Raw genomic sequence first — 27695 nt, forward strand, 5'->3', positions numbered from 1 at the left:
AAACTGCCTTCTAAAGATTTCTGTTTAGGTCCAGTTTGCCCAGAGACAAATTTTATAGTAGTTGTTGATTACAGACAAAAGCATAATGCCCAATTAAACTATAGATAATAAATGACAGATATTGTTCCATAGTGGCCCCAAATTCAGTATAATCCATATACATATCTCAACTTCTTCAGAGTCAGAAAATGTAAAATGTTACAGAATGAATGCAGGAGTCTGAGGAAAGAAGAGATGTAGAGAAGGACAGCAATTTACACCTGGCCTGACGTGATCAGCACCACTGGTCATTGAGTAAAGAAGACTTCTGTTTTGTAGGTCTTGAAGTAAGTTCATACCCTGTAGCCATACCCTATAAATGGCAGAAACAGATACAGCAGGTCTGTGATAATTCTGGTGACACTGCTAACATTCCCTGAAGCAGGAGAGTAAGTGTAACCCTACCTAGGGCTTTAAACATTATTTCCTTCCTGCTCTAGTATTTAGTGGCCTTGGGGAAATCTGCCAGAGTATATAGAAGGTAGAAAGTAAACTGAGACCAGAACTCCAGTGCAGCAGCATTCTTCAGAGACCCACCTACCATCATGGAAGCTTTCTGAGATGTGAGCGTCTTTGAATCGACCTTGCTTCTGTAATTAAGCTCTCACTAATGCTATTCTAAGTAAATCTGATCAATCCATCAGTCCCCAAGGCTTATTAGATGGTATTATTTCCTTAGAATCCTATCTTGTGTACCTGCTTTTAACAGACATATTTAATTGAAAAGTAAAACAACAAAAGGCTTAGGGGAAAATTACAATCTAGAAAGAACTGTTTAGGAGCAAAGTAGACCATTTAGAACAGTTTTTAAACATGGGAATTTTCTCTCCTTGAGACAAGGAGCAATTTCTAAGATGATTCAGCATGATACTTGAACTAAAGGAAGCAAAAAGACAGTGAAAGTCCCATGATGTAGTTGAAGCTTATAATTCTAGTTCTGGAGGTAAAAACAGCTCCTTGATTTTGGCAAACTGGCTATCCCAGTCTATTTAGCAAATTCAAGCCAATTAGATATTCAATTTCAAAAAATAAAAAATATCACACACACACACACACACACACACAAGTGAAGGGACATTATCTTAGCATCTAATAGTATTAAACACCATGTGGTGTTTAAAAATCTCAAGTGCTAGGGCAGTTCCTAGAGGAAGAAAAAATACAGTATAATTGATGTTCTGGATAATAAGAAAAGGAATGTACTGGGAATACTAGAGTCGATGTGTTCAAGTTGTCATGACTCTAGAAAGAAAAAGGAAGTTTTTCTTGTTTTCTGCATCTTAATCATGAGTTTGCCCACTTGAATCAACCTTCTAACATACAGTACTGAAGACTCAAATTGATAATTATAGCAGATACCTGTCTTGCACTCTTTGTCAGTCTGGGGTAAACTGAATGACACTACCAGGTTAATTGTTGCTGGTGCTAAAGCCCCATAGATGACACTGGGAAGAAAGAGAATTCAGGACAGCCATGGATTTTATGAAATGGAGAACAGAATATTTGCCTGTTTAACTTCATTTAGATTATTAGAATTACTCAGCTGAAAATAGATATTGCACATATACCTACATACATTTATATATATATATGTGTGTGTGTGTGTGTGTGTGTGTGTATACCCAGAAAAATATATATTTATGCATATAGATATGAATTTTTATGCACACAAACCATTGAATATTAGTGTAAATTCACAACCTTAAAGTGTCAGCGGTGATATTTTTATTAAGAAATTTTTTTATTCATTTTACATACGAATCACAGATCCCCCTGTTCCTCCCCGTCCTGCCCCTCCAGCCTCTCCTCCCCAACCCCCCATTCCCTTCTACAAGAAGGTAAGGCCTCCCATAGTGAGTCAGCAGAGCCTGGTGCATTCAATAGAGGTGTGTTCAAGCCTTTCCCCCTGCCTCAAGGCTGTGGTGAATGATTTTCAAAGGCTCTCTCAGAAGGCCATTCTAGCTGCTTTAAGTTCTCTCCACAGACTTAGCTGTTTGTAGGAAGGGGCTGTGGTTCTCTGGGTTTCAGGCCCTGAGCCTCAGCTGGGTGGAGGAATTCAACACCCAAGACTTCTCCATATTAGAAGAAGGGTAGGAAAATATGCCGTTGAGTGGAGAGTACAATGAAAATGATGTCAATGAGCTAGTGAAGGAAGAGGAAAAGGATGGTGAAGAGCTGGCTGAGAAAACCCAAAGGAAAAGAATGTAGGCTCAGAAAATTTCAGACTAGAAGAGAAAAAAAGTGGCCTCTTATTTAATCCATCCCTGCTGCATGAGCAGGCTTCTTGGAACCCACTTCTATGATGGGACACCTTGCACAGCCTTGTAGCAGGCGGAGGGGCTTGGACCTGCCTCTACTAAATATACCTCCCCATGGGAGGCCTTACCTTCTTATAGGAGGGAATAGGGGTTGGGTTGTGAGGGAGAGGCTGAGGGCCGGAGGAGGGAAGAGGGAGATCTTCGGTATGTAAAATGAGTAATTTTTTTTCTTAATAAAAAAGGGGGCCTCTTGTAAGATGAGAAAGGGGAAGATGGTGAGGAGAAATCTGGAGGTAGTAACAGTAAGATGACAAAGAAGAAGGAGGCCTTGGGCTAGGGAATGCAAGTAAGAAGAAGATAGACTGTGCCCAGTTTCCTTCCAGTCTGAGGAAACAGGGTCAGCTGACGAATTAATGAGGTGAGGAAACTGTGGCTTGTTCTGTTTCTCTGATCTTCCAGCATTCACCCCAATACCTGGCTCCAGGTTTGTTTTATTAATAAGACCTTTTAAGATTCATGCTACATGTGAGTTCAAGGCTACACTAGGAACAGAGCCAGATGTAGTGGCACACACCTTTAAACCCAGCACTTGAGATCTCATGTCTTTGCTTGGGAAGGACACACCTTTAATCCCAGGAAGTGATGGCAGGAAGCAGAAAGGTATATAAGGTGTGAGGACCAGGAACTAGAAGCTTTTACACAGTTTAACTGAGACCCTCATTGGTGAGGACTCAGAGGCTTTCATTCTGAGGATTCCTAGAAACACGACTGGCTGAGGAGTTGTCAGATTGAGGTTGACTGTGGCTTCTGCTTCTCTGATCTTTCAGCATTCACCCCATTATCTGGCTCTGGGATTTTTATTATAAGCCCTTCTAAGATGTGTGTTATAACCCACAGAAAGCTAGAATTGATAACGTAAGTCTGTAAGGCCAGCACCACCACAGTGAGGTGGGATATTGTAACAGGTTGATCCATGGCAGTGCCAGTTCAGCTAGCTTACTGTGTGATACTGCTGCGAGCCGCAGGAATATATCATAAGAACTCAGCTGGTTATGGCAAAGTCACTACCTGGAGGAATCGGGGAATTCCTCCAGAGGAAGCCAAATCCCAAGGAGTTTTTGGTGTTACTTGGCTTGTTATATATCAGCTGTATTCTGTTATGAAAATCATGTGTGCCTTCATAGTTTCCCCAATTGACTTTTCCCTAAGAAAGGCTAACAGTGTGGACTGATCACTCGCTGGACATACACATTCTAGGTATTTGGAGAACAGCCTCAGGAAAGGCTTTCTCTGGAATCAGATATCTCCCCTAGCCACTTTCAAGGACTAAAGGAGACATCGCCCAGGTGGTCACCCAATTTCCGAGGATTAACAGTGATAACAACCCACAGGCGAGTCTCCTGACTTAAGGTAAATTCCACAAGGGGACACTGCCTAGGTCAGGTACACATTAAGTAATAGCTTTACACAATTTAGCTCAGACCCCTCCTTTCTTACAGCCTTACTAACTTTATAGACCTCTAACTACTTACCTGACCACTTCTAGGAATTTTTAGATAACCTTATGTGCTAACAGCTATGCTCAGCCAGAACTCCCAGTTCAAGCCTCCCTGTAATTATCGTTATTGGTAGCATCCGGCCAGGTCCATCACCGGATGGAGGAAAGTACCTTATCAGAGATACCTCTGTACTCTCTAAGAACAGACTTAAGCATCCAGGCTATCTGTTTGAGAAGGCCTGGTGGATGTGCTAATTAAGCTTAACTTCCTCCTTTCCCAAACCTTACCTCCAGTTCCAGATCTCCCTTTAACTATCACCAGAGGCATCTAGCTGTACACAGGTTGCCTAGAGACTGAGCACACTTTGCCCCACCCTGCAGAAAAAACGGCAGACAGCTTGGACAGATAGGAGCCACAGGAAAAAAGAAGACAGTTTTATTTTCTCCCATTGACCTAGCAACTTATAGATTTTTAACATCCTTTACCAAACACATTTAAGATTATAGTTGTGCACGTAAGATCCCTCTTCTTAGATATTACCCATATTTAGCCTTTAGTTAATTCATTAGTCACTTCCCCTTTGGGTCACAAATGGTAATTAACAACTAGTGCCCTTCTTTGTAATTCTTATCAACCCTCCATTTGATCCTGATAGTGGACAATCACTGCCTGAGGAAGTTCAGGCTGAGTGTCCTAGGTGGAGGGGAGGATTGTGATTTTGGGGAGATATATAACTGTAAAGCAGAGGACAGAACAGAGAAGAGAGAAGAGAATGGAAGAACTAGATGGGTAAGAACTTGAGAGGAACGAACTGAGATGGGGAAGAACTAGATTGAAGAGCTAAAAGAGAGGACTAGAGGAACGAGATGGAAGATGAGGAAGAGCCAGATGGGGAAGAACAAGATGAGGAAGAGCCAGATGAGAGAGAAGGAGACGGGAGAGGAGCTGATAGGGGAAAGAACTAGATAGATGAGAACCTAGAAGGGACAGAACTAGATGAAGGAATTAAGATAGAACATAGAGGGGATCGCAGACAAGTGTAGAGAGAAATCAGGCTAAAGATGACCTAAATATGAGAACAGAATATAAGCTTATAACTGTCACAGAATAATAAAGTATATGGACTAAGGAGTTTCGTGTACATAGATTCATTTCATTTCATCAAAGATTAATTATCAGCTGGTTGATAGATCCTTCCGCGGACCCTGGAAAGGAGACTATTAGGGGCTGGACCCCAATAGTCCCCAACATGATACAGCAGAGAAAAAGAGATGGTGTCTCAAAGAAGATAGAAAGCAGGGACCAATGCCAGGCTATGGTGGTGCATGCCTTTAATCCCAGCATTTGGGAGGTAGAGCCAGGCAGATCTCTGTGAGTTCGAGGCCAGTCTGGTCTACAGAGCAAGATCCAGGACAGGCTCCAAAACTATGTGAAGAAACCATGACTTGAAAAATCAAAAGAAAGAAAGAAAGAGAGAGAGAGAGAGAGAGAGAGAGAGAGAGAGAGAGAGAGAGAAAGAAAGAAAGAAAGAAAGAAAGAAAGAAAGAAAGAAAGAAAGAAAGAAAGAAAGAAAGAAAGAAAGAAAGAAGGAACCAAAACCTAAGCATAATCTCTTACCTCCCTGCCCCAACCCCACACACAAAGGCTGTATACATGTGTGTGTGTGTGTGTGTGTGTGTGTGTGTGTGTGTGTGTGTAATATAGCTGAAAGTTTTTTCATGTCTTGTCCAGTCCGCAGCTTCTCAGACTCAAGTAAACACACAGAGGCTTATATTAATTAAAACTGCTCTGCCATTAGCTCAGGCCTACCACTGACTAGCTCTTACACTTAAACTCAGCCCATTTCTGTTGATCTATATGTCGCCACATGTTCTTTACCTGTCTTTACCTGTGTGCCATTGCAGGCTGCTCCCTGGACAGTGAGCTGGCATCTTCTGACTCAGCCTTTCTCTTCCCAGAATTCTCCTTTTCTGCATATCTTACCTATACTTCCAGCCTGGCTATTGGCCAATCAGCATTTTATTTATCAGCCAATCAGAGAAACACACATTTCAGCATACAGAAGGACCACCCCACAACAATATAATATAAAACAAATATATATATATATATATATAACAAATGTATCAATATTCTGGTTATGGATTAACTTACTCATGTCCGAATTAAAATTTTTTCCAGTTAGAGGATGTGCAATATACAGCAGGCCGGTAGTTCCATGAAAGAGACCTTACTGGCTGCCACACATCTACCTTTGCTCGTTTGATACCTAAGAAAGGAGCCCCACAGATCCTGGTGAGTACAGCTTGTGCTTTATGCTGAAGAACTAAGCAGGTCACTCACTTGGCTACAGTGAAGGTGGTTATGGGTAAGAAAATTGTTATGACAATCATACATTCAGAAGAATGAAAGAGGAAGGATTATTCAAAGAAAAGTCACATTGTACAGTTGATATATTATAAGTAAAACCAAAGATTAAGTAATATTTAATAGAACCATAAGTTGTGCATGCAGGGGAACTGTTTGACCAATGCCTATAGCTAGGATTATAGTTGTTATTTTATAGGATACTTTAAAATGAATTGCACACATGCTTAAATATATTTGTATTTATGTATAGGAAATGTAAATACAGTTTCATTAAATATATATATGTGTATATATATGAAATGCTCCTGTGTTTGCTGCTTTGCATATTACTAATCACAAAAACAACTCCTCTTGACTTTCAAGATTGTCCTGGTTTTGTCTAACCTGCATGTCCATCCCTCAATAAATTATTGGTTTTCTCCTAAGCTTTAACTAAAGGTCAGCTGAACAAGAAGTTCCTGTAAGACACTACAGTTGTCAGGATACAGCTACATATCAGTTGTAATGACAAGATTCATGTATTAAATCACTTTCAATTTATAATCATTATATTTCCTCCTTTCGGATTCCTTGCTTTAATCAAACACATCTGTAGTGTATTCCATATCACAATGTGAAAATGTTGAAAACTAGTGGATCAATGGAATCCAATCTAGTCTTTGTTTTCATTACCAAGAGGATAAGCATCAGACAGCAGCATAGCAGCATTTTATTCAGAGATGAGTTTCTTATATGTCCTTGGCAGTGAGCACACACTGGGGAATCACATCTTCTTGTGCTTTTCATCAATCCACTTATTAAAGGCAATGCTGTTCCACTGTTCTCCACTGTACATGGTCACACATAGGCTGCTCATAGAGGCAAGAGATATGATTCACATAGCATGAGCAAAACACACATATAAAGGCCTAGTACTCTTCATTGAATTTTTGTTCCACTGTGTTAAGATAAATGAAAAAATCATAAATGAATACATCAATGAAGAATATGATGTTTTACTATAAAAGCATTCCCATAGGAAAAGCATTTGGACCACTTGCCACTGAAATGCACTGCTGGTAGCAATCATATATGAATCAGGTTTTATGACCACTTACTCAGTTCCTGGGAAGGCTTGCTTACTTGCTGAGAAACAAACAAACAAACAAAAAACCATCAAAGACTATTGCTTATACAGGAAGGAAAGATGGTAGAATTTCAAAGGGAAAAGGAAATACTATAAAACATATTTCTCATAAGAAAAGGTAGCTAGTCAAATAAGACATATTTAGTGTTATTCAATCAAACTGTAGACAAATGACTAAACTTTGAAATTTCCGTAACAACTGACATCTACATAAATATAATGAATAGATATTTTAGTCCAGTTTCTTGGAGCATATACCACATGGGCTAACTATTCTATATTTCACCAATTTAATACAGTTGTTTAATTATGAATATTTTGGGTATATTCCTTCTGAAAGAGACAATCGGTATGTTGGGATCTTGGAAAAGCCCTCTGCATTACATAGCAAGTGAATGGAAGAAGCCCCTAACGATATCATATCAAGAGCCAACAACATTGAAGCAAAAATCAAAGAATTTACAGAGGCTTTTAAGAGGATAGTGAACAATATATGTAGTCTTCTTATGTTCCTTTGCTTTTCTAATTCATCATAGATGTGACCACTGTAGTAAGAAACAAATCCATAAATACCTTATTTTAAATAGCAAAACGTAATCATCCAGTATAATACACAGCCTCTTTTCTAAAGCTTTCCTGGCAGTGCTATCCATCTATAGAATGCTTTACATATCAGGAGTCTCAATACAAAGTAGATGCTCTTCATAGTCCTTTAAGCAGCTACCTTTCCTTGGCAGGGGGAAAGACTCCTGCCATAACCAAATCTCCCATCACAACCACCCCTAGACTATCTGCACCTGAAAACATCATGTGCAGTCCTCACCAAGTCTGAGATTTCCATTCCATGTATTATGTTGACAATAGATTTAGTTGAAAAGTACTGAAGGGCAATGGTTCCCTTCACAATCAGGTAAGCATAGTCTGGGCCATTGCTGAAGGCATATTTAAATTTCCTCATGAAAGAACTGGCATTGTCCCATGGTAAAGTCCATGTCTATAAGCAAGTAACATCCCCCTATTTATCTGTCTGCCTTGTATGTGGGAATATCCTTATTCTGGTGTATACTCTATACAGGAAATGTATCCAAGAATCTCTCTTATACAATTTCATGTATAACACATCCACACTACTCTGGGACAGATACATTAAAATTCATGCCTTTGCCTGAGATTTTACAATTCTAACTTCATCCCAAGAGTTCACTCAACATTTAAAAATGAATATCAGCAAGCAAACAATAGTGAATAATAAATGAATGCCTTTTGGTGATTAGATTCATCCTGGATTCCCAGAAAGTTATGTGTACCCATACTGGAATGGACTGGCATCCTTTCAGTCACCTGATGAAGACACTCGCTTTTTTGCTTTGTATAACTTATTTCGGTGCCTGACAAAGGATTCACGTAAGGTTGACTTTAATCTTAGGCTCCTGATGTGCCAACTTGTCTATAAAATAGATTGTTAATCTTCCAGCCCTTCAATCTAATTTTGAGGTGTTTTGGGTTAATCTGTCTTGCTTTAACCAATTTTTATATATTTAACTTTGAATGTATATTTGTCTGTGAGAGATCCTTCATTAAAAATAATAACGGAGCCTTTAGACATGTTAATATCTAAAAGCCAAGTTTGTTGACATTGCATTTTCCCTGAAATACAAATACATGACTAACAAAGAGATGTAGGTAATATATCACTAGCATAGACACATAGGTAACAAGTCTTTCTCTGTCCACCAGACAGCTCCCAAGTAATGACATGGAGACTTCTTATTAATTATAAAAGCTCAACCTATATCTTAGGCTTGTTTCTGAATAGTTCTTATAACTTAAGTTAATTTGTTCCTATTCATCTATGTTTTGCCTCACAGCTTTTTACCTTTCTTTCATCATATATGTCTAACTCGCTCCATGTCTCATTGTCATTTCCCTCACAGACCTAGATTCATCCGTAGTTCCTCTCCTTTGACCAGAAGTCCAGCCTTTCTCTCTTTCCTAGCTTTGACCATTCAGCTTTTCATTACACCAATCACAACAATATATCTTCATGCAGTGTACAAATATTCCACAACAGTAATCATACATAGAAGCATGATTGCAAAAAAGGCAACTTACAGTTTAATTAAAATCACAACAAGTCAGTATGGGTCGCCTTATTAAAGCAGGGTGAGAATGTGATTGATCAATGGCTCTATCCTACTCAGAATAAGTAAAACCCCATATTCTTTAAGAAAAGCACACACTCTATATAGGACAACTTTCATTGTAAAATGATAAACAGTACAAATACTATGAAATTGCACTATGCCCAAAAGCCATTAAACTTTTAAACAATGCAGAAACTGGGAGGTTATAAACCCACAGCTATCTCCTGTCCATGTTCCCTTAAATTTTCTGCTGAAATTCATCTTGGCCTGTAAAGAACAATAAACACTCAACTTCATATGGAAAAACAAAAACCCAGGATACCTAAATCAATACTGTACAATGAAGTAACCTGTGGAGGTATTACCAGCCCTGATCTCAAGCTCTACTATAGAACTATAGTAATAAAAACAGCTTGATATTGGCATCAAAACCAACATGTAAACCAATGAAATTGAATTGAAGACACTGACAATAATCCACACATCTATGAACACCTGATTTTTGACAAGGAAGCCAAAATTGTACAATGAACAAAAGAAGTCATCTTTAACAAATGGTGCTGGCATAACTGGATATCAACATGTAGAAGACTGCAAATAGATCCATATCTATCACTATGTACAAAACACAAGTCCAAGTGGATCACAGACCTCAACATAAATCCAGTTACTCTGAACCTGATGGAAGAGAAAGTAGGAAGTAATTTTGAATGCATTGGCACAGGAGACCACTTCCTAAATATAACACCAGTAGCACAGACACTGAGAACAACAACTAATAAATGGGACCTCCTGAATGTGGGAAGCTTCTGTAAGGCAAAGGACACGGTAAATAAGACAAAATGACAGCCTACAGAATGGGAAAAAATCTTCGCCAACCCAACATCCAAGAGGGCTGATCTCCAAAATATATAAGGAATTCAAGAAACTCTATACCAAAATACTGAACAACCCAATTAAAAAAATGGGCTACAGAGCTTAACAGAGAATTCTCAATAGAAGAATCTCAAATGGCCGAAAGACATTTAAAGAATTGTTCAACATCCTTAGTCATCAAGGAAATGCAAATCAAAACAACTCTGAGATACCATCTTACAACTAAGATGGCTAAGATCAAAAACACTGATAACAGCTAATATTGGAGAGGATGCAGAGCAAGCGGAACACTTGTCCACTGTTGGTGGGAGTGCAAACTTGTACAGTCACTTTGGAAATCAGTATGATGGTTTCTCAGAAAATTTGGAATCAATCTTCCTCAAGACCCAGCTATACCACTCTTGGTCATATACCCAAGGAATGTTCAATCATACCACAAGGTCACATGCTCAACTATGTTCATAGTAGCATTATTCATAATAGCCAGAACCTGTTAACAACCTAGATGCCCCTCAACTGAAGAATGGCTAAAGAAAACGTAGTACACATACACAATGTAGTACTACTCTGCAGTAAAAAAGCAATGATATCATGAAATTTGCAGCCAAATGGATAGAAGTAGTAAATAACATCCTGAGTGAGGTAACCCAGACTCAGAAGGACAAACATGGTATGTACTCACTCTTAAGTGTATACTAGATGTAAAGCAAAGGATAACCAGACTAAACTCAGAGCTCCAGAGAAGCTAGCTAACAAAGAGGACCCTAAGAGGAATGCATGGATCACCCTGGCAAGGGGAAATAGAGTAGAGCTCCATGAGTAAACTGGGGATGAGGAGAAGAAATGGAGTATGGGAGATGGAGGATAAAAATATGAGGGAACTGGATGGTTGATCTAGAGCAGGGACTGAGTTGAGGAACAGTGAGGGAGATACCTTGGTGGAGGATGGGAAGAGGCCGGTGCTGGGGAGGTTCCCAAGAATACACAAGGATGACCCTAGCTTAGACTACTATCTATAGTAGAGAGAGTGCCTGAACTGGCTTACCCCAGTAATCAGATCAGTGAATACCTTAATTTTATCATAGAGCCTTCGTTCAGTAACAGATGGAAGCAGATGCAGAGATCCACAGCCAAAGACCAGGCTAAGCTCCAGGATTCTATGAGCAAGAGGCATCAAGATCATGGTGGGGAAGCCCACAGAGACAACCAAACCAAATCAGTGGGAACTCATGAACTTTAGGCCAACAACAGCTGTGGAACCTCCACAGGACTGGACTAGGCCTTCTGCACAAATGAGACTATTGTATAGATTGATGTGCTTAAGGGGCCCACTGGCAGTAGGATCAGGATCCATCCCAGGTGTATGACCTGGCTTTTTGGAGCCCACTACCTATGGTGGGATGCCATTCACAGCTTTGATGTGGGGGTGGGGGGCTTGGACTTGCCTCTTCTGAATATAGCAAAGCAGGCTTTGCAGACTCCCATGATAGACCTTGCCTTGTTGGAAGAGAGAATGGGAGGTAGGATTTGTGGGCAGCAGTAGGCCCAGGAGGAAGTAGGAGAGGGAGTTCTGTGATTGGTATATAAAATGAATAAAAAAGTTCCTTAATAAAAAAAAAGAGAAACAAAAAAGAAGAAGAAAAAATTCATCTTGGGCATCACCCATGTGTTCTCTCACTCTTTTCTAACAGGACTTATTTGGTCTAGTTTCATATTAATCTCATTCAAATTACATAATGCATCCCTCTTGTATTCTTATGGCTCAAGTCACATGTCAAAGAAGAGAGCGACGATCAGTCCCTAAAACATTTCTTTTCACCTTTCTGCCACTGAACGTACATTCATTTAATGTTCTTAAAATAATATAGTAGATTAGTAGAAATGGGAAATAAAGTCCCATTACTGATTTTCTTAGTGAACTTGAACACATATTATTGACAAGATCTCAACCTGAATTGGAACTATTTAAGCAGTAAAATGAATAGCACTCAATCACTACTGAACCCTTCCTGGAATCTCAACCTCTTCCATTCCCTTCCTGTTCACAGAGATTCATAATGGATCAGAAAGTAGAATATGATATGTGCAACAACACACTATAATTAAGACTGAAAGAATGAACATGAATCAGACTATGCCTATGCCAGCTACAAGTAGACATTAAACCCTGATCCCTTTAAAGTTTTCTCCATTTTCCTAAGCATTCCTCATTGTTCTTGTTTAGAACTGGAATATTGCCAGATGATTATATTTTGAAAGTTTTTGACACTGTGATTAGTTGGTAAAAACTCTATAACTCTACAAGGAAGACATGGTGGCTGGCATCCATGTTACTAGGGTGTGCCTGGAATTCTTGAGACACTAGAATGCTAATTCACCCTCTCTCCACCACACACACTCTCCCTCATGGTCACAACTATACTGGTCCTATACTGTCATAGGACCAATGCAACACCTTAAAGGTATCATGACCTAAAACCACTTTAAACTGTTAATCAATTCTATAATTTCACCTCTTAATGTGATCTCCTTGTGTATTGTGTCACAGCACTGGGAAGCTGACTAATAATGCTTTGTTTGTTTTTCCCTCAAATCTACCTGTTATTTTCTATCCATGTCTTAATCGCAAGAGATGGTCAACTAACCACTAATGAAAATAATTATGTTCTAAAGCTACTTTAAAAATATCCCTCCTTTGATTGATGGCCAAGGAACCATTCTAATATCTTGTAAAAGGTGTATTATCAGCATAATGCTTCTACCCTAGCACCTTACCCATCCAGCAGGCAGTCAGATATATTCCTTCTATATGAAAATCCTTTACCACAATAATGACCAATATGCATGAAAGATAAGACAAAAAATCCAACCATAAAAAACATGGAAATCACTTCACCACAGACTGCTGTGATAACTTATTTTACTATATACCACTGTGTGCCTACACACCATAAAGAAAGATGAGTAAGTCAAACTGGAGGTACTTCAGCCAAGACAGCCATGTCAGTATTCCATTGAGAAGCTTATCTACTCCAGTGTTTAAAATGGTTTTCTAAAATTACTACTAAGAACCACTCACTTCACTTAATGACATAAAGAAAAATAAAAATCATAAAGATCAAATTAAATGAAGCAAAACTTCTAGGACTCTTCATAAATCTCAATTCTGGTTAACACAACTGGTTTAACAGTTATTTTCAAATACAGTTCATGGTCATGCTGAGAATAAAAAATATCTTAACCCAGTCAGATTAATATATTAATATATTTTCAAAGGTCAATAGTAACTACTGATTGCCCAAATTTATATGTCACTCCAGAAAGCTGTTACTGGCCACTTAGCTTATATATATTTCCTTGTCTACTTACTCATTCACTTTGGCAAGTGTTGGGTTCACACTCATGAGCAAACATGTTAAGCACATGCAACTGAACTAAATGTAAATTCTAGCTGGGAGAGGTACCTGACACAAACAGGACACAAGAACACTGTGAAGCTGATGAAAAACTTCTGGAGAAGTGTGAACTCCAAGGTAAAGCTCATTTCCTGTGTTACTTGAGATGATGCATGTTCACATGGATCATAGATCAAGCTTTTGCTCTGTTCTTCAGGATTTAAGTCTTTCCTACATGATTTCAAAATGTCTCTTTCTAGCACAAGCTAAGACTAGGCATGTACTTCAAGTTGATATGAACAAGAAGGCTACAACTATGCAAACTTTCCAGTTAAACTGAAATTTTTAATGAATAATTGTTCAGCAAACTCCTGAAAATTTAATACATATTGAATATAATGTTTAAAGCTGTTTCCAGATTTTAGAAACTAAGTCTCACTTTACTCACCAAATCTTACCAGTACTTAGCATTATGAAATTTAAATTGTAACATACCTATTGCTATTATTGCATTATATCTTATAATTCATAGAAAGTTTAAGTGAATGAAGGACAAGATACATTGAAAATAGAAATAGCTATTTTGGTAAGGACACTCATTTTTAAAGTTTAGTATTTCATATGCTCTATATACATAAGTAAATATATGAACTTTTACATAGTCATCAAACAAAATAACATTTTATGTGTAATTTAAATCTAAGCTTTTATAATTTCAGAAGCAGCTAAGAATAAAATTATATATATACATATACATATAGATACACATATATATAGATACATATATATATATATATATATATACATGCATAAGAGTTAATGAGATCAGTGACTAATCACCATTAGACTTTTTATTATCTGATTGTCGATTTGTCAAATAATACACTTTCTAATTGAAATTTCCCATTAGAATTCTTTCTGGAAGAATGTAAATCCCAAGACACTCTGAAAGCAAACTAATTATGTAAACAATGAACTAAACTCACTGTGGGTATCATTTTGCATCCTCGTTTGTATAGATGAATATGAAGAAACAATAAGTACTCAAATATCAGAGCAACAAAAATACCCAGCTATTTAGAGAGGGATAAATATTCATGTGTTACAGAATTTTTTAAGCACCCCAAGGCTTTACAGACCAAGAATAGTTCTAGAGTGTCAACTTCCTTCTGTCTGCTCAGAGTTTTTTCCTTTGACTACACATATTCCTTTAGTTGAGACAAACCCTACTCATATCTTTACACAAGAAATCTTAGACTTGTTTGGTATCATTCTTCCCAGGAAAGATGCAAAAGGAAACCAAGAGATTTGATTAATCATGTGAAGATATTAATATTTTTATTATCCAAGGACCAGAACAACAGTGGAGCACCATCTAAATTATACCTGGAAGTAAGCCTAACAAAGAAAGTGAAAGATCTAGAACTGTACCATAAAAGTTTTAAAGCACTGGAGACAAAACTAAAGAAGAAATTTTATCATGATTGACAGATTGGTCTTGTGAAAATGGCTACAGGGCAAAAAAAAAAAAGAACCTAACTTGAATATTCAGTGCTATTCTCTGCAAAATTCCAGTTATGTTCTTAAGAAATAAAGAAGAAGTAGAACCATATGAAAAAGGAAAGAGGGCGTGAAAAACAGAGAGATGGAACTGGAGTGCACAGTAGGAGAGTGAATAAGTTCTTTATTTAAAAATAAATATTTACAGAAATATTGTAATGAAGCATATTATCAAATGAAATAATTTTAAAATCAATAAAAAGATATACATGCATGGATAGGAAAAGAATGGAAATAGGCATGATTCCATTATTAATTAGGGAAAATTTTTCTTCATAGTCTCGTGTGCCTAAATGTATCATGCTTTCTTTTAGGTTACAGAACTATAAGAGATGGAAGAGCTTCAAAATCTTCACCAAGATTTTTAAATCTTAATTTCCATTAGCTCTCTCTGGGATAAAGACTTTGAACAACTAAGTAACTAAGGGCAGAAACAATACAAAGGGACAACAAGAAAAGGAGGAAGAAGAGAGAGGTAGAGAGAGAAAAAGTCCATGAAATAGACAAAAAATGCAAAGGAAAACAGGAAAATTGAAGAGGAGGGGAGAGTAGACAAGCAAGAGGGGAGGGGGAGGGGAGGTAATGGGAGAAGAAGAAAAATCCAGTAACTGACTGTATATTAAACTAAATTTGTGCATCCAATAATTGTCTTATGAAATGGATAGAGGAGTGTGAGTCTGACATTGTTAAAGATTCTAGGGGGAGGTTGAGTTTTCTGTTGCCATTGCATGAAGCTCATCCTGGTGTGTAAAGAAGAGTCAATGTTGGCAATTCAGTAATATGTGCTGCTTAATGGAGATTTCTTACCAAAGTTTCATCCAAGGATAAGATATTTACTTCTGAAATTGAGGGTGCCTTCTAATGTGAGGGTGTACATAGCAAAGCTTTATTTGTGTTTGAAGATGAGTTGCTATAGTCACATGAACCATGAATTCTTCTAGTGTGTCTCTATCACTAGACATTATGAGTAAGACAACCTAACAACACCATTAAGATACTCAAGATGACGCCACATGGCCCTGAGTTATAATGGAGTTTGCATGTGAAGGGGCGATATGTCTTTCCTGATACCATAGGCTATGAAGTAAAAAGTCCAGTGACAGAAATGGTAATACTTTAGTAGTTGTTGTTTAGTGAAGTACCATAGATATACAACACTAAAAGGCTATTGGCAATATTCTTGATAATGGCAAGACTATATTCATGAAGACACTGATACTTAAGTCATGTAACATGGAGAAATTAAAGTGGAACAGACCTGAAAGCTTTATTACTACTGATTTATTTACTACTAATTTATACACTCCATAGTGCTAGATCATGCCATGAGCAGTGCCAAAGAAGAAAAATAGCCATCAATTTGACCCAGTCGTGAAACATGCAAGCAACAATGACTAGCTAAGACATTACCAATGGTATAATAGTGGCAAGAACATCATGGGAGTAATCAGCTACTTTCTGGGTAGCTTTAAAGTCCTCTCTTCAAGAGGAAGCCTGTACCTGGCACCATTATTGGACTAGGAATATATAGCTAGATAGTTCATTGAGTACCTATTCTTATTTTTCTCCTAAATGGACAAAGTATTAAAAAAAGACACCTAGTAACTTACATTATATTCCTAGATAAGTACATTGCTCAGCTATCATCTGAGAAACTTCATTTTGTAGCAGATATTGATTAATAAATAGACCTACAATTGACAAAGTTAAACAATATAAGAGACTGCAGAACGCTTAGCACGAATTGGACATATATACCCCTTTTCTTCCTAGACTCAAGGATCACTAATGAAGTGGTTGTGGAAAGAATGTAAGAGCCACAGGACAGGAATGTATATAATGAAAGTAATATTTGTGACAGTATGCATAAGACTTGTATTTGCCCAAGCCAGACAAAACCCTAATCTGGAAAGGAGACTTTGACAGGAAGTTGCACCCCTATCCAAAGACCATTTTCACTGATAGCTGCTGAGAGATGACAGACAGGGAGACAGAAACAGAGACAGGGACAGACAGAGGGGCAAAGACAAAGAGAAAGACAGAGAGACAGAGATAGACAGAGACAGAGACATAGAGACAGAGAGAGACAGAGTGACAGAGTCAATTTTCTTTAAAAGTTCAGATCATAGGAAGATGATCACACTCCAATAAAAATCCATACAACCAAGAATATTTTGCAACACAAACTGGTCTTGATACATTTAACAACAGCCACAAAAGGAAACAAATGGGGCAAGGTTGGATGAGCATGATGGAGGGTAGATCTCGGAAGAATTGGGGAGATAGAGGAATTAATCAAAACACGTACAAACTTCTCAAATAACAAATAAAATATTTTTTAAGTAAAAGAGGGATATTAACAAAGAAGCAGGAGATCACTAGTATTGGGAGGGGGACAAAAGAGATTAACAGAGTCATTGTGATCAAAATACAAAATGTTGAAATGAAACTTATTATTATCATCATTGGTATATGCTAATAAAAATTTTAAAGGGGTAGATTCAGGAAAAACATAAATTGCTCTAAGTATACCTTAATTCATGACTACATCTTGATACCTAAATTGTTTAGACTACAGACAACTGTTGATGGATAATTACAGAGACATAAATATGAATAAGCTTGAACTTAAGTGTGGACAATGATCCCCTCCTCAAAGAGTACATTGTGTTCAGTTCTGTCCTAAGCAGAGGAATGCTACATCAGGGTGTTCAGTGGAACATCTGCTGTATAACCTTTTGTAAACTTTTCCCTGAGGACTGAAATATTAGGCAATCATTTGCTTTCCCAGAAATATATCAGTGGGGAAGAAGTTGCTCACCCAACTCCAGGCCCTTTCAGAAAGCATTCATTAAAGTTACCCTGCTCCTTTACAAAGCACTAACCAAAAGCCAAAAGTAGATAACTCACTGTGGCATAGTTGACCAACATGTAGCAAGGTTGGTAAAGCCATGGCAAAGCATCAGCTAAAGTAAACAGCTAGTGAAAAAATAGATTATATGTTATGAAAAGTAGATATTAATAACCATCTATTATAACTGAGATTTTGTTTTAGAACCGTGGTTCTCAACCTATGGGTCATGACCCTTTTTGGAGGTATTGAATGATCCTTTCACTGGTTTGCCTAAGACCATTGGAAAATATAGATATTCACATTAAGATTCATAATAGTAGCACAATTATAGTTATGAAGTATCAATGAAAATAATGTTATGGTTGAGGTGGTCACCACAGCATGGGGAACTGTATTAAAATGTCATAGCATTAGGAAGATTGAGAATCACTGCTCTAAAGGAAAACATTGAAATGAGAATGAGACATGTTCATGATGTACTGAACAGTTAGGATTTTATTTAGCATCCACGTAGATGAAAATTTCAGATGCAGTTCTACACTTTAATGAAGTAGGCAATAAAATAGCACGCTGACCCTCTCTAAAGCTGCCATTATCTAAAGCTAACTTCTAAGGGTCTTAATAACTTAGCAATGTATTCGGAGAAAACTGACAGCTTCCCAGCTAAAGACAGCTGTGACAAGAATGAGTAAGATGTTTTACACAGGCATGGGGAAAAGCATTTCTAACAGTTATAAGTTTATTGAATGAAATGCCACTGCCTGCCATATGTTCCCTCACTAGGACTTAGTGGACAAGCAAGGTTTCTAGATCTTTTTACACCATTTAGGCTGTTGACACTACAGGTAGTCACTTGTGGGAAGGAACTGGTTGGACCCAGTTGCTGAAAGACATTTCATGGTCTTATTTCATGATGTGGAAAAATCAGACTGGGGTTGAACTGGAATCTTCCTCCATGCTACTTGTTTCTCAGTTCCAAAGGCACTAAGGGATCTGCCTGGGCAGAACTGACACCAGGGAGAGAATTCAATTACATGCTAATGCCAGGGGAGAGCACAGAAATGCATGTCCACCAAAACCACTGTGACACAGCAGTACTGATTACAGAAGTAATGGCTAGTTACACTGCTACAAAAAAAAAAATGATGGGTGCTGTGACATACTGGCTCAATATTGAGTAAAAAAAAGCACATACATATATCACCCTCTCAAAGAGGCTTGAAATTTATAAACTTTTACTGAAAGAATGCAAGTGTATGAGGAAGGAGAAGATGTGATAGCATACAAAAAATTATACCTGGACTGATATGTCACTAATGATCATGTAGTCAACTTGGCTTTGGAGAGCTCTACATTGAGTTGGACACTAGCTACAAACAGCAGACACACACAGAAACAACAATTCTGTGATGACGGTGATAACACTACTAACATTTCCAGAAGCAGGAGAGTCATTGGAAACATACCCAGCATTAAAAACTTATTTCCTTCCTGTTACAGCTGTAGGTGGCCTTGCAGCAATCTGCTAGAGTATATAGGAGGTAGAAAGCAAACAGAGATTAGAACTCCAGTGCAGCAGCCTTCTCCAGTGGCCCACATACTGTGGTAGAACTTCTCTGAGATGCAGCTGTCATTGAGTCAACCATGCTTCTGTAAGTAAGCTCTCACTCATGCTCTGAGTATATCTGATTAGTCTGTGAGTTCTCTGAGGTTATGAGATGGAATCCTCTTGGTAGAGTCCTGTCTCAGTCATCTTGTGTTAACAGACATGCATATTTGTTCAAGTAACACAGGACCAAGTTTAGGAGAAATTTTACAGTCTAGGAGGAATCTTCACTGTTTACAGAGGTTCACAACATGGGAACCTTTTCTTTATGTCAAGGGCAATAATTAATTTGTTTTCCTTATCTTACTTGAAGTGATAGAGGAAATGGGATGAGATGGGTAAAGCCAGATGTACTTCTGTGCTAGGATAGCAGAGGCAGATCGGTCTCAAGTCTGGCTAACCAGCCAGCATAGTCTACTTAGGGAGTTCCAGGAGAGTGAGATTTCATCTCAGCAATTATAAAATAAAAGTGTGGCTAGTGTTTAAAAATAACCCCTGAAGTTGTTCTCTGCCTTATATACATACTTGTACTCATGTGAATGCACACATAAATACCCATATACTCTAAAGCATTCTAATGGTTAGAGAAAGGCATCTTAATGGTTAGAACGCATGGATGATGCTTAAAAACTTTCAATTGCCATGACAGTTTCTGGAGAAGAAAAAAAAAACTATAGTTCAAAGGTTGATTTGGCTGAGATTCAGAAATGGTAATTTATTGGGAACACAAGAGTCAGTGTGTTCAAATAGTCACAACTCAGAAAGAAGGAAAGGTTTTCTTGTTTCTTGCATTTTAAACAATAGTTTGACCTCTTGAATTAACCTTTAAAACTTTCACTGCTGAGGCCTAGAATGATGATAGCAGATGCATTTCTTACATTTCTTGACTAATCAATTGGGAGTTATGAAGTTATTTGAATGACACCAATGTATTTATTAACAGTTGGTGGTATTAAAGTTCTGTAGGTGACAAGCACAGCAAAACAGAATTTTATGAAACGTATTTTATGAAATAGAGAACAAAAACATTTTTCTACGTCACTTTATATTAGATTATGGAAATGCTTCAGGTGAAATTGGATAGTACACTTATACATATATACATATGCATGTATCTATAGAGAGATAGATAACTATTGAATTTATATATTGAATTATGTTTGAAATTATATATGAAATACACATAATTTTATAAAATAATATCTGAAACCAAAATATTCATGGAAAATGAAAGTCTCCAAGGTGAAGAACTCTGCTGTTCTGATTGTGCTTGTAGGGAGGTAGTATCCTCTGCCATTTTTATTGAGTACACTGCAAATATTCCATGGGATGAGAATTTCATTGTTATATATTACATTCCATGGATTGAAAGAGCTAGCATAAACTGAAACCATATCAGGTATTGATAGATTAGCTTTTTTAGAAGACCCCTAATGCTAGGAGAATATATATATATATATATATATATATATATATATATATATATATATATAAATTTCTTTTAATAGAGTTTATTCAACAGGAGAACTGGTTTAGAAGTAGGCATAGTTTTTGTGAGTTACTATGTGTATTTCCTTGCTGTACCTAGCAGAAACTGTTTCTTAGAGTGGCCCTACACCTCTAACTCATGATCTTTCTTTTTCCTTTTCAATAATCACTTAGTCTTCAGGAGAGGGCCACAAAGTCCCCCTCCTAACCAAAAAACTATTTGCAATTGGTGCCTGATGGGAAATAAAGAATCTGATTTCCCTGATGGAGTGTAATGGGGTAAATCAACCACACTGCAGGAGAGGCCTCAAACCAACACAAAACTGACTCTGTGTCGTTGAGTCTGGGGAGTTTGGGAGGAATTCTGTTTTGATATTTTTCATCTTACTTTTGTTTGTTTTCCTTTTGCTTTTGTTTCAAAGAGACAAAAAATAAAATAAAAGAGCAAACCAGAGCTAAGTGAGTATGGAGGTAGTGAGGATTTATAACTATTTGAGAGTGGGTAAAGAATACGATCAAATTATGTTGTATGAAAAAAGTTAGTAATAAAAGGGGAAAAAGAAGTAAGTAGTTTATCTCTGCTTGATGGTTATATTTTATGTATACAAGGACATTTAGTTATTTAGTTCAATGAAGAGAAAATAAATTAGACCTCAATTCAACAAATGGCAAGCAGAAAATATATCTCAGCATTTGTAATAAAAGTTACTCACACTTTATTTTTACTCACATGTTTTTCTTTCAGTTTGTGTTTCTAGATATTACAGCCATTAACTGCCTATACTTCCTAGTGATCCATTAAACTTTCACAAAATATCTGATTATTATTTTAAATAACATATTGAAAATAATATAGTTAAGTAAATGTTTTAATACTTATATATTGGTTGATATATACATACTAAATCATATTTTTGTATTTTAATTTATTCTTGTTTAGTCATTTTTAAAAATACTAGACCTGATAACTAATTATATCAACAGTAACACAATTCCACTCAGTACTTATGATTAACTTTGCAAGATATAATTGAATATATTCAGCATCAATAGAAAGAATTGTCTAATTTAACAATATCTTGTTAAAGAAAACATCTGTTTTGAGCAACAAAAAAACAGGAGAGTAATGAGTTTTAATTCAAATCCCAGAGTAAAATGAGCTTTAAAATATTAATTATTTTGTTATTTGAAGGACCTCACTTCTAAACATAAATATTGAGAAGCATGGGGATACACAGGAACCATGAGAAAGGAAGTGATTCAGAGGCTAGACACTTAGATGAAAAGAAACTGAAATTTTGTATCTAAAGAGAAAAGAGTAGGTAAAATAGCCATTTTCTTCCTTAATTTCAGGTTTATTTAACACTCACATTTAAAATTACACATTTATTAAATGCATTTATATTCTGATCATAGATCATTGACTGAACTACAACTAACTCAGTTTCTATTTTAACATTTACAGACACTAGAATTACTCAGAGACCAAGAGCTCATGCTCAAGACATTGAACAGCTGCCATACTTTTTCACTCAACACCCCAGAAACAAAAGAGGAAGCCAAAAAGCTCTCAGTGAATCCTCAGTCCATGGTTTTATCCTAAGGAGCTCAAGTAGTATATTGGATCAGCTGTTCTGTAGGTCATTATGAGCACTATATATGTGTTATAATCACCCCTACAAGAAAATGCTGAAAGAGTAAGCAATGATACAAAATCATATTACATCGTTGATGAATTACAAGTAAATAAAGTTTTAATAATAAAACAATTTTGTGGCTAAGTTATAAATTATCCGTTTATATAACCCTAGCTTAGCAATATCTGGCTACCAATTTTATTTACTATTCTGTAGGAGACTGACCTGAATTGGGCATCCGTGTTTAAATATACATGTATATCCATAAGAATGAAAATGTATATCCATAAGAATGAAATTGTAGTTATATTTATTGCGTATTACTAATGGTACCTTATTGGCAATCTTTTATACTACGACCATTAAATCAGCACCTCTTAATTCTCAAGAATCTCCTGATTCCATGTTTGCATCTTACGGATGTGTTATTACTCTCTGTTTTATGGACTTTTCCTATGGCATTACTGAAAGGACTCAAACATGAGGATCACACAAGTACTATTTAATGTTTCTCCAAATGAAACTATGTCCTCAAAAATGTTGGAAAGATCATCTTATTATGGCAGCTATAACTTCTAATTGATATGATCATTCCTGTATGACCTTTATCATAACTTATCATGAACTGATTTGGTTTGAACATTATATGGAAGTAATAATGAGAAGTGAAGGAGTAATATTTTAATGCCGTTCTTCACTGGCATTGGTAGACACTTCATAAATTACTATATTGACTTCACTCCAGTGTCCTTACAAATGGAATATTATCACACTAGCTGAGAAATAAAAAGTGAAGATTTGGGAGGTTAACACAGAATTTTAACCACCAGCATGCCCAGTAACATTGGGAGTCTGTGCTGGCAATGGCCGAGAGACAGCAGGAACTGACCTACTCTGGTGATGGGATGGCCAAACACCCTAATAGTTGTGCCATAAACCCCATCCAAGGACCGAGGAATCTGGATGCAGACATCCATGGCTAGGCTCCTGGTGGAGCGCTGGGAGTCTAATTAGTGAATAAGAGGAAGGTTTATATGAGCGAGAATTGTTGAAACCAAGGTTGGATAAAGCACAGGGACAAATAACCAAATGAATGGAAACACATGAACTATGAACCAAAGGCTGGGGTTTCCCCAACTGGATCAGGCCCTCTGAATAGGTGAGACAGTCGATTGGCTTGATCTGTTTGGGAGGCATCTAGGCAGTGGTACCAGGTCCTGGGCTCGTTGCATGAGTTAGCTGTTTGAAACCTGGGACTTATGCAGGGACGCTTGGCTCAGTCTGGGAGGAGGGGACTGGACCTGCCTGGACTGAGTCTATCAGGTAGATCCCAGTCCTTGGGGGAGGCATTGATCTGGAGGAGGTAGGAATCAGGGGTGGGCTGGGGGGAAAAGGAGGGGAGCAGGAAGGGAGAGAACAAGGGAATCTGTGGCTATTATGTAGAACTGAATAGTATTGTAAAATAAATTTAAAAAAAAGGTGATTAATAAGTAAAAAAAAAAAAAAAAAACATTGGGAGTCTGTAGTTCCTCTAAGTCAAGCATTCACTGCTCCCAGGATCTGTCACCATTTGGTATGGTCTTTTCTTTCATGTCTTTATATGTTTTCCTTCACAAAGTTTGTGTCATACCTTTCTAGACTTTATATTTATTACCATAGAATTGCTTACAGATATCAACACAACAAGTATTTGAAATCACATTTGGGCTTCATGTATAATCCTGGCAGAGGGCACACACTGGGAAATCAAACTCCATTGAGATTTCCACTGATGCTAGTAATGAAGGCAACACTGTGCCATTGATCTTCATCTGCTGATGCTGACAGACTGCTCTGCTAGAGGCAAGGACAGAGAGTGAAGTAGACTGTAGAAAGCATATTCATGAACAACATGATTTCTTTATTAAATCTTTGTTTTTATATCCCCTAAAACCTCGCCATCTTAGATGAGTGTAATTGTGAACCATCTCCTTATTATGACAAATCTGACTGAAAATGATTTGAGCCATATGCCACTGACATTAGTGACAGTTATCTTTCTGAGTCAGGTCTTTTGGGCACCTACCAAATCCCAACAAAGCTTTGGTTTCTTCTGGACACAATACTATAGGCAAGACCTAAAGGGGGTTCAAATGGTACAATTTCAGTAGGAAAATAAAATAAAAACAACATGATATTTTATTAGAAAAAGTTACTATTTAAGATAATATATTATTTAGCAAAATATAGATGAATTTGTTGAAATTGACAGTTCTACATAATTTTCATCTATAAAATGTATTCTATATATCCATAAAATTACAAACGTACATTTTAGTTATGATTTTCTGATTAAAATAAAATGCAATGCATCACGATCAACTTCATTTATGTCAATATGATTGCTTACTTACTGTTGCATAGCTTGAAGACTTTCTGAAACTGATACTCAGCATATTGCATGCCTGGAACAACCCTCTACACCACTTACTGGAGGAACTCAGTGCTATGCCAGGAGCCCGTGATGATATTCTATCAAGAGTTGAAGATATTGAGGTAAAACACAAAGAGCTTCAGGAGAGCATCATGAGGATAGTCAGCAGGGTGAGCAGTCTTCTTACTTTTCTCCTTGAATGATGTGACGTACGTGGAGAACAATAACATTTGAAACACTCCACTCTGCAAGAACACAGTTTATGCACAAAGTCTTTCTATTCCCTGGCCACTAGTTGATAGAGCTCTTCCTCACAGTCACCAGGGCAGTACCTTTCCTGGCAAAGTGAGTTGTTCTCAACTATCTACCATTCCTGGCCTCTGTGCATCTAAAGTGAGAAAGATGATACAACCAGTCCTTCAGTTGTGCCTTGCACAAACATAAGTGTAAATTTTTTGGTCCTCTATATAGCTTTTCACAAAAGAATATGCATTGTCTAGAATCAGTTTTATCTGAGAAAATATATACTTGAGTCTTACTTCTAGTTTTCAGATGACCAGAAGGATGCATGGTATCCAGGCTTTGACACATGAAAATTCACACTTCTGACTCTGGATTTGTGTTGATGACAATACTTAAAAGGGAAAAGGACAACCCAACACAAACAGTAATAATGTGACTATTAATTTTGTCATTAGGTTCATCCTGGAATGGAAGGAAATTAAGAGTACCCTGTCTGGTCAGAGCTTGCATCCTTACAATCAGTGGAGGAAAAATCACGTTTTTTTTTTGTTTGTTTGTTTGTTTGGTTTTTTTTTTTTGTTTTTTTTTTTGCTCTTTATAAATTATCCTACTGCCTTTGTGTTGGCACAGATAAGGTTAATATTTATCTCAGACTCCCGAGGTATGTTCATATTCATTGAGACATCTGCTACAACTTAGAGGACTGATACTCTATAATGATCCATTTTTAATGATTTTTGCATGTGTGCTTGAGTGTAACATGCCTCCACAAAAACAAAATAGTGCTTTAAATATGTCAATGTATAATGCGACAATTATTAATATCTTTCATTCATTTAGTACTAAACACATCAGTAGCATGGACCCCCTCCTAACAGAAAAAAAATAGATGTTTCATTGGGAAATGATGAAATTGGCTTCTTCCTACTTTCACTCAGTCAATCCTCAAAAATTTACATTGATGACTTAGCAAATCATATAAAAAAGCAAGACAGATTTTATTTGACAGCAATATTTTTTTTCCTAAAATCATCTCAGAGGTAATAATCTTAGTGATTTTCATAGTCCCTAAACATTATTTGGTATATAGTCAGGATCCATCTTGACAAGGGAAAGCAGGCAGCCCCTGTGTAAATCAAATTTCCAAACACTAGCAACACATGGAAGATTGACTGTACAAAGTCAGTATCCAGTGTTTTACTGATAACAGTTCATCCCCACCCTCTCCCACCACCTATCTCTTTTACATACCAAAAATAGCGTGGTAAGTTCATGAATTCCAAGTCTCTACCATGAAATTGTATATGTAATAGAATTTGAGTTTGTATTGATATTAGTAACATGGCATTAAGAGGTATCAGTGCCGGGGGGGGGGGGGGGGAGAGCCTTCAGCAGCATGGGGCTCAAATGGAAATCCACAGCATCATCATGTATTAGGCTTTTTTTTTTTAATCTGAGGGGGTTAGGGAAAAAGACACTCAAACTCTCTCTTGATGATTTCTTTCTTTATTCTCTATTCTTTTGTGTTCTTTCTGTGTTCTTCCATTGTTAGTTGAAGAAAAAAGGTACTCTAAGATGAAATTTTAAGACCCATGTGGCAGCAGGAAGGTCTAACCCCTTCTGATGGCTTGAACCCTGAACAGCCATACCAAGGTGTATTTATTGATTGTTACACAAAGTATTTCCTCATACCAAGGTCTCTAATCTTAATTTACATGTCTTACTGAAGGAGAGCATCACATGCTTTCATGAGTCTTGTTCTTTATTATGCATTGTGTGCCATACACAGTAATACAAGAGCCTCAGGTGTACCTGAGGTGTCTTGTGACCAAAGTCATGGGATGACTGCAAAGCCCCTTCAGCAAAACAATCACTGTCTTACACAGGAATTCTTCAAGGTCAAGGTACTTCTAAAAAATAGCTGTGCATTCTAACATCTACGCCATACAGGGATTCTGCTAAATTCCTACAGAGTGCAGGTAAAAACCCATTTTTTTTTAAATCTCCCTTACATGATTAAAAACAAAGTCACTCCAATAAGCCATATACATTTATATTTAAGTAACTTGCTACATATTAACAGAACATGAACAAGCAGAAAGTATTTTTTCATAGCCAACTCTTTTGTTGGCAGGCCATAGCAGCAACAAAAGTAAAGGCGCAGCAAAAGCAAAAGACATCCTGGGG

At 37.2% G+C, this 27695-nt stretch overlaps 1 protein-coding gene across 1 annotated transcript; it reads left to right on the forward strand.

Moving 5' to 3' along the window:
* The first annotated feature begins 2139 nt into the window (after window positions 1-2139).
* LOC102910928 (prolactin-7B1-like) lies at window positions 2140-27064 on the forward strand. Its single transcript, XM_076573622.1, is given in 6 exon segments — window positions 2140-2243; window positions 13764-13845; window positions 22681-22788; window positions 25256-25435; window positions 25964-26169; window positions 27061-27064. Coding segments are annotated over 6 exon segments (684 nt in total).
* Window positions 27065-27695: the final 631 nt, after the last annotated feature.

Source organism: Peromyscus maniculatus, chromosome 5 (genome assembly GCF_049852395.1).
Source record: "Peromyscus maniculatus bairdii isolate BWxNUB_F1_BW_parent chromosome 5, HU_Pman_BW_mat_3.1, whole genome shotgun sequence".
NCBI classification, from domain to species: Eukaryota; Metazoa; Chordata; class Mammalia; order Rodentia; family Cricetidae; genus Peromyscus; species Peromyscus maniculatus.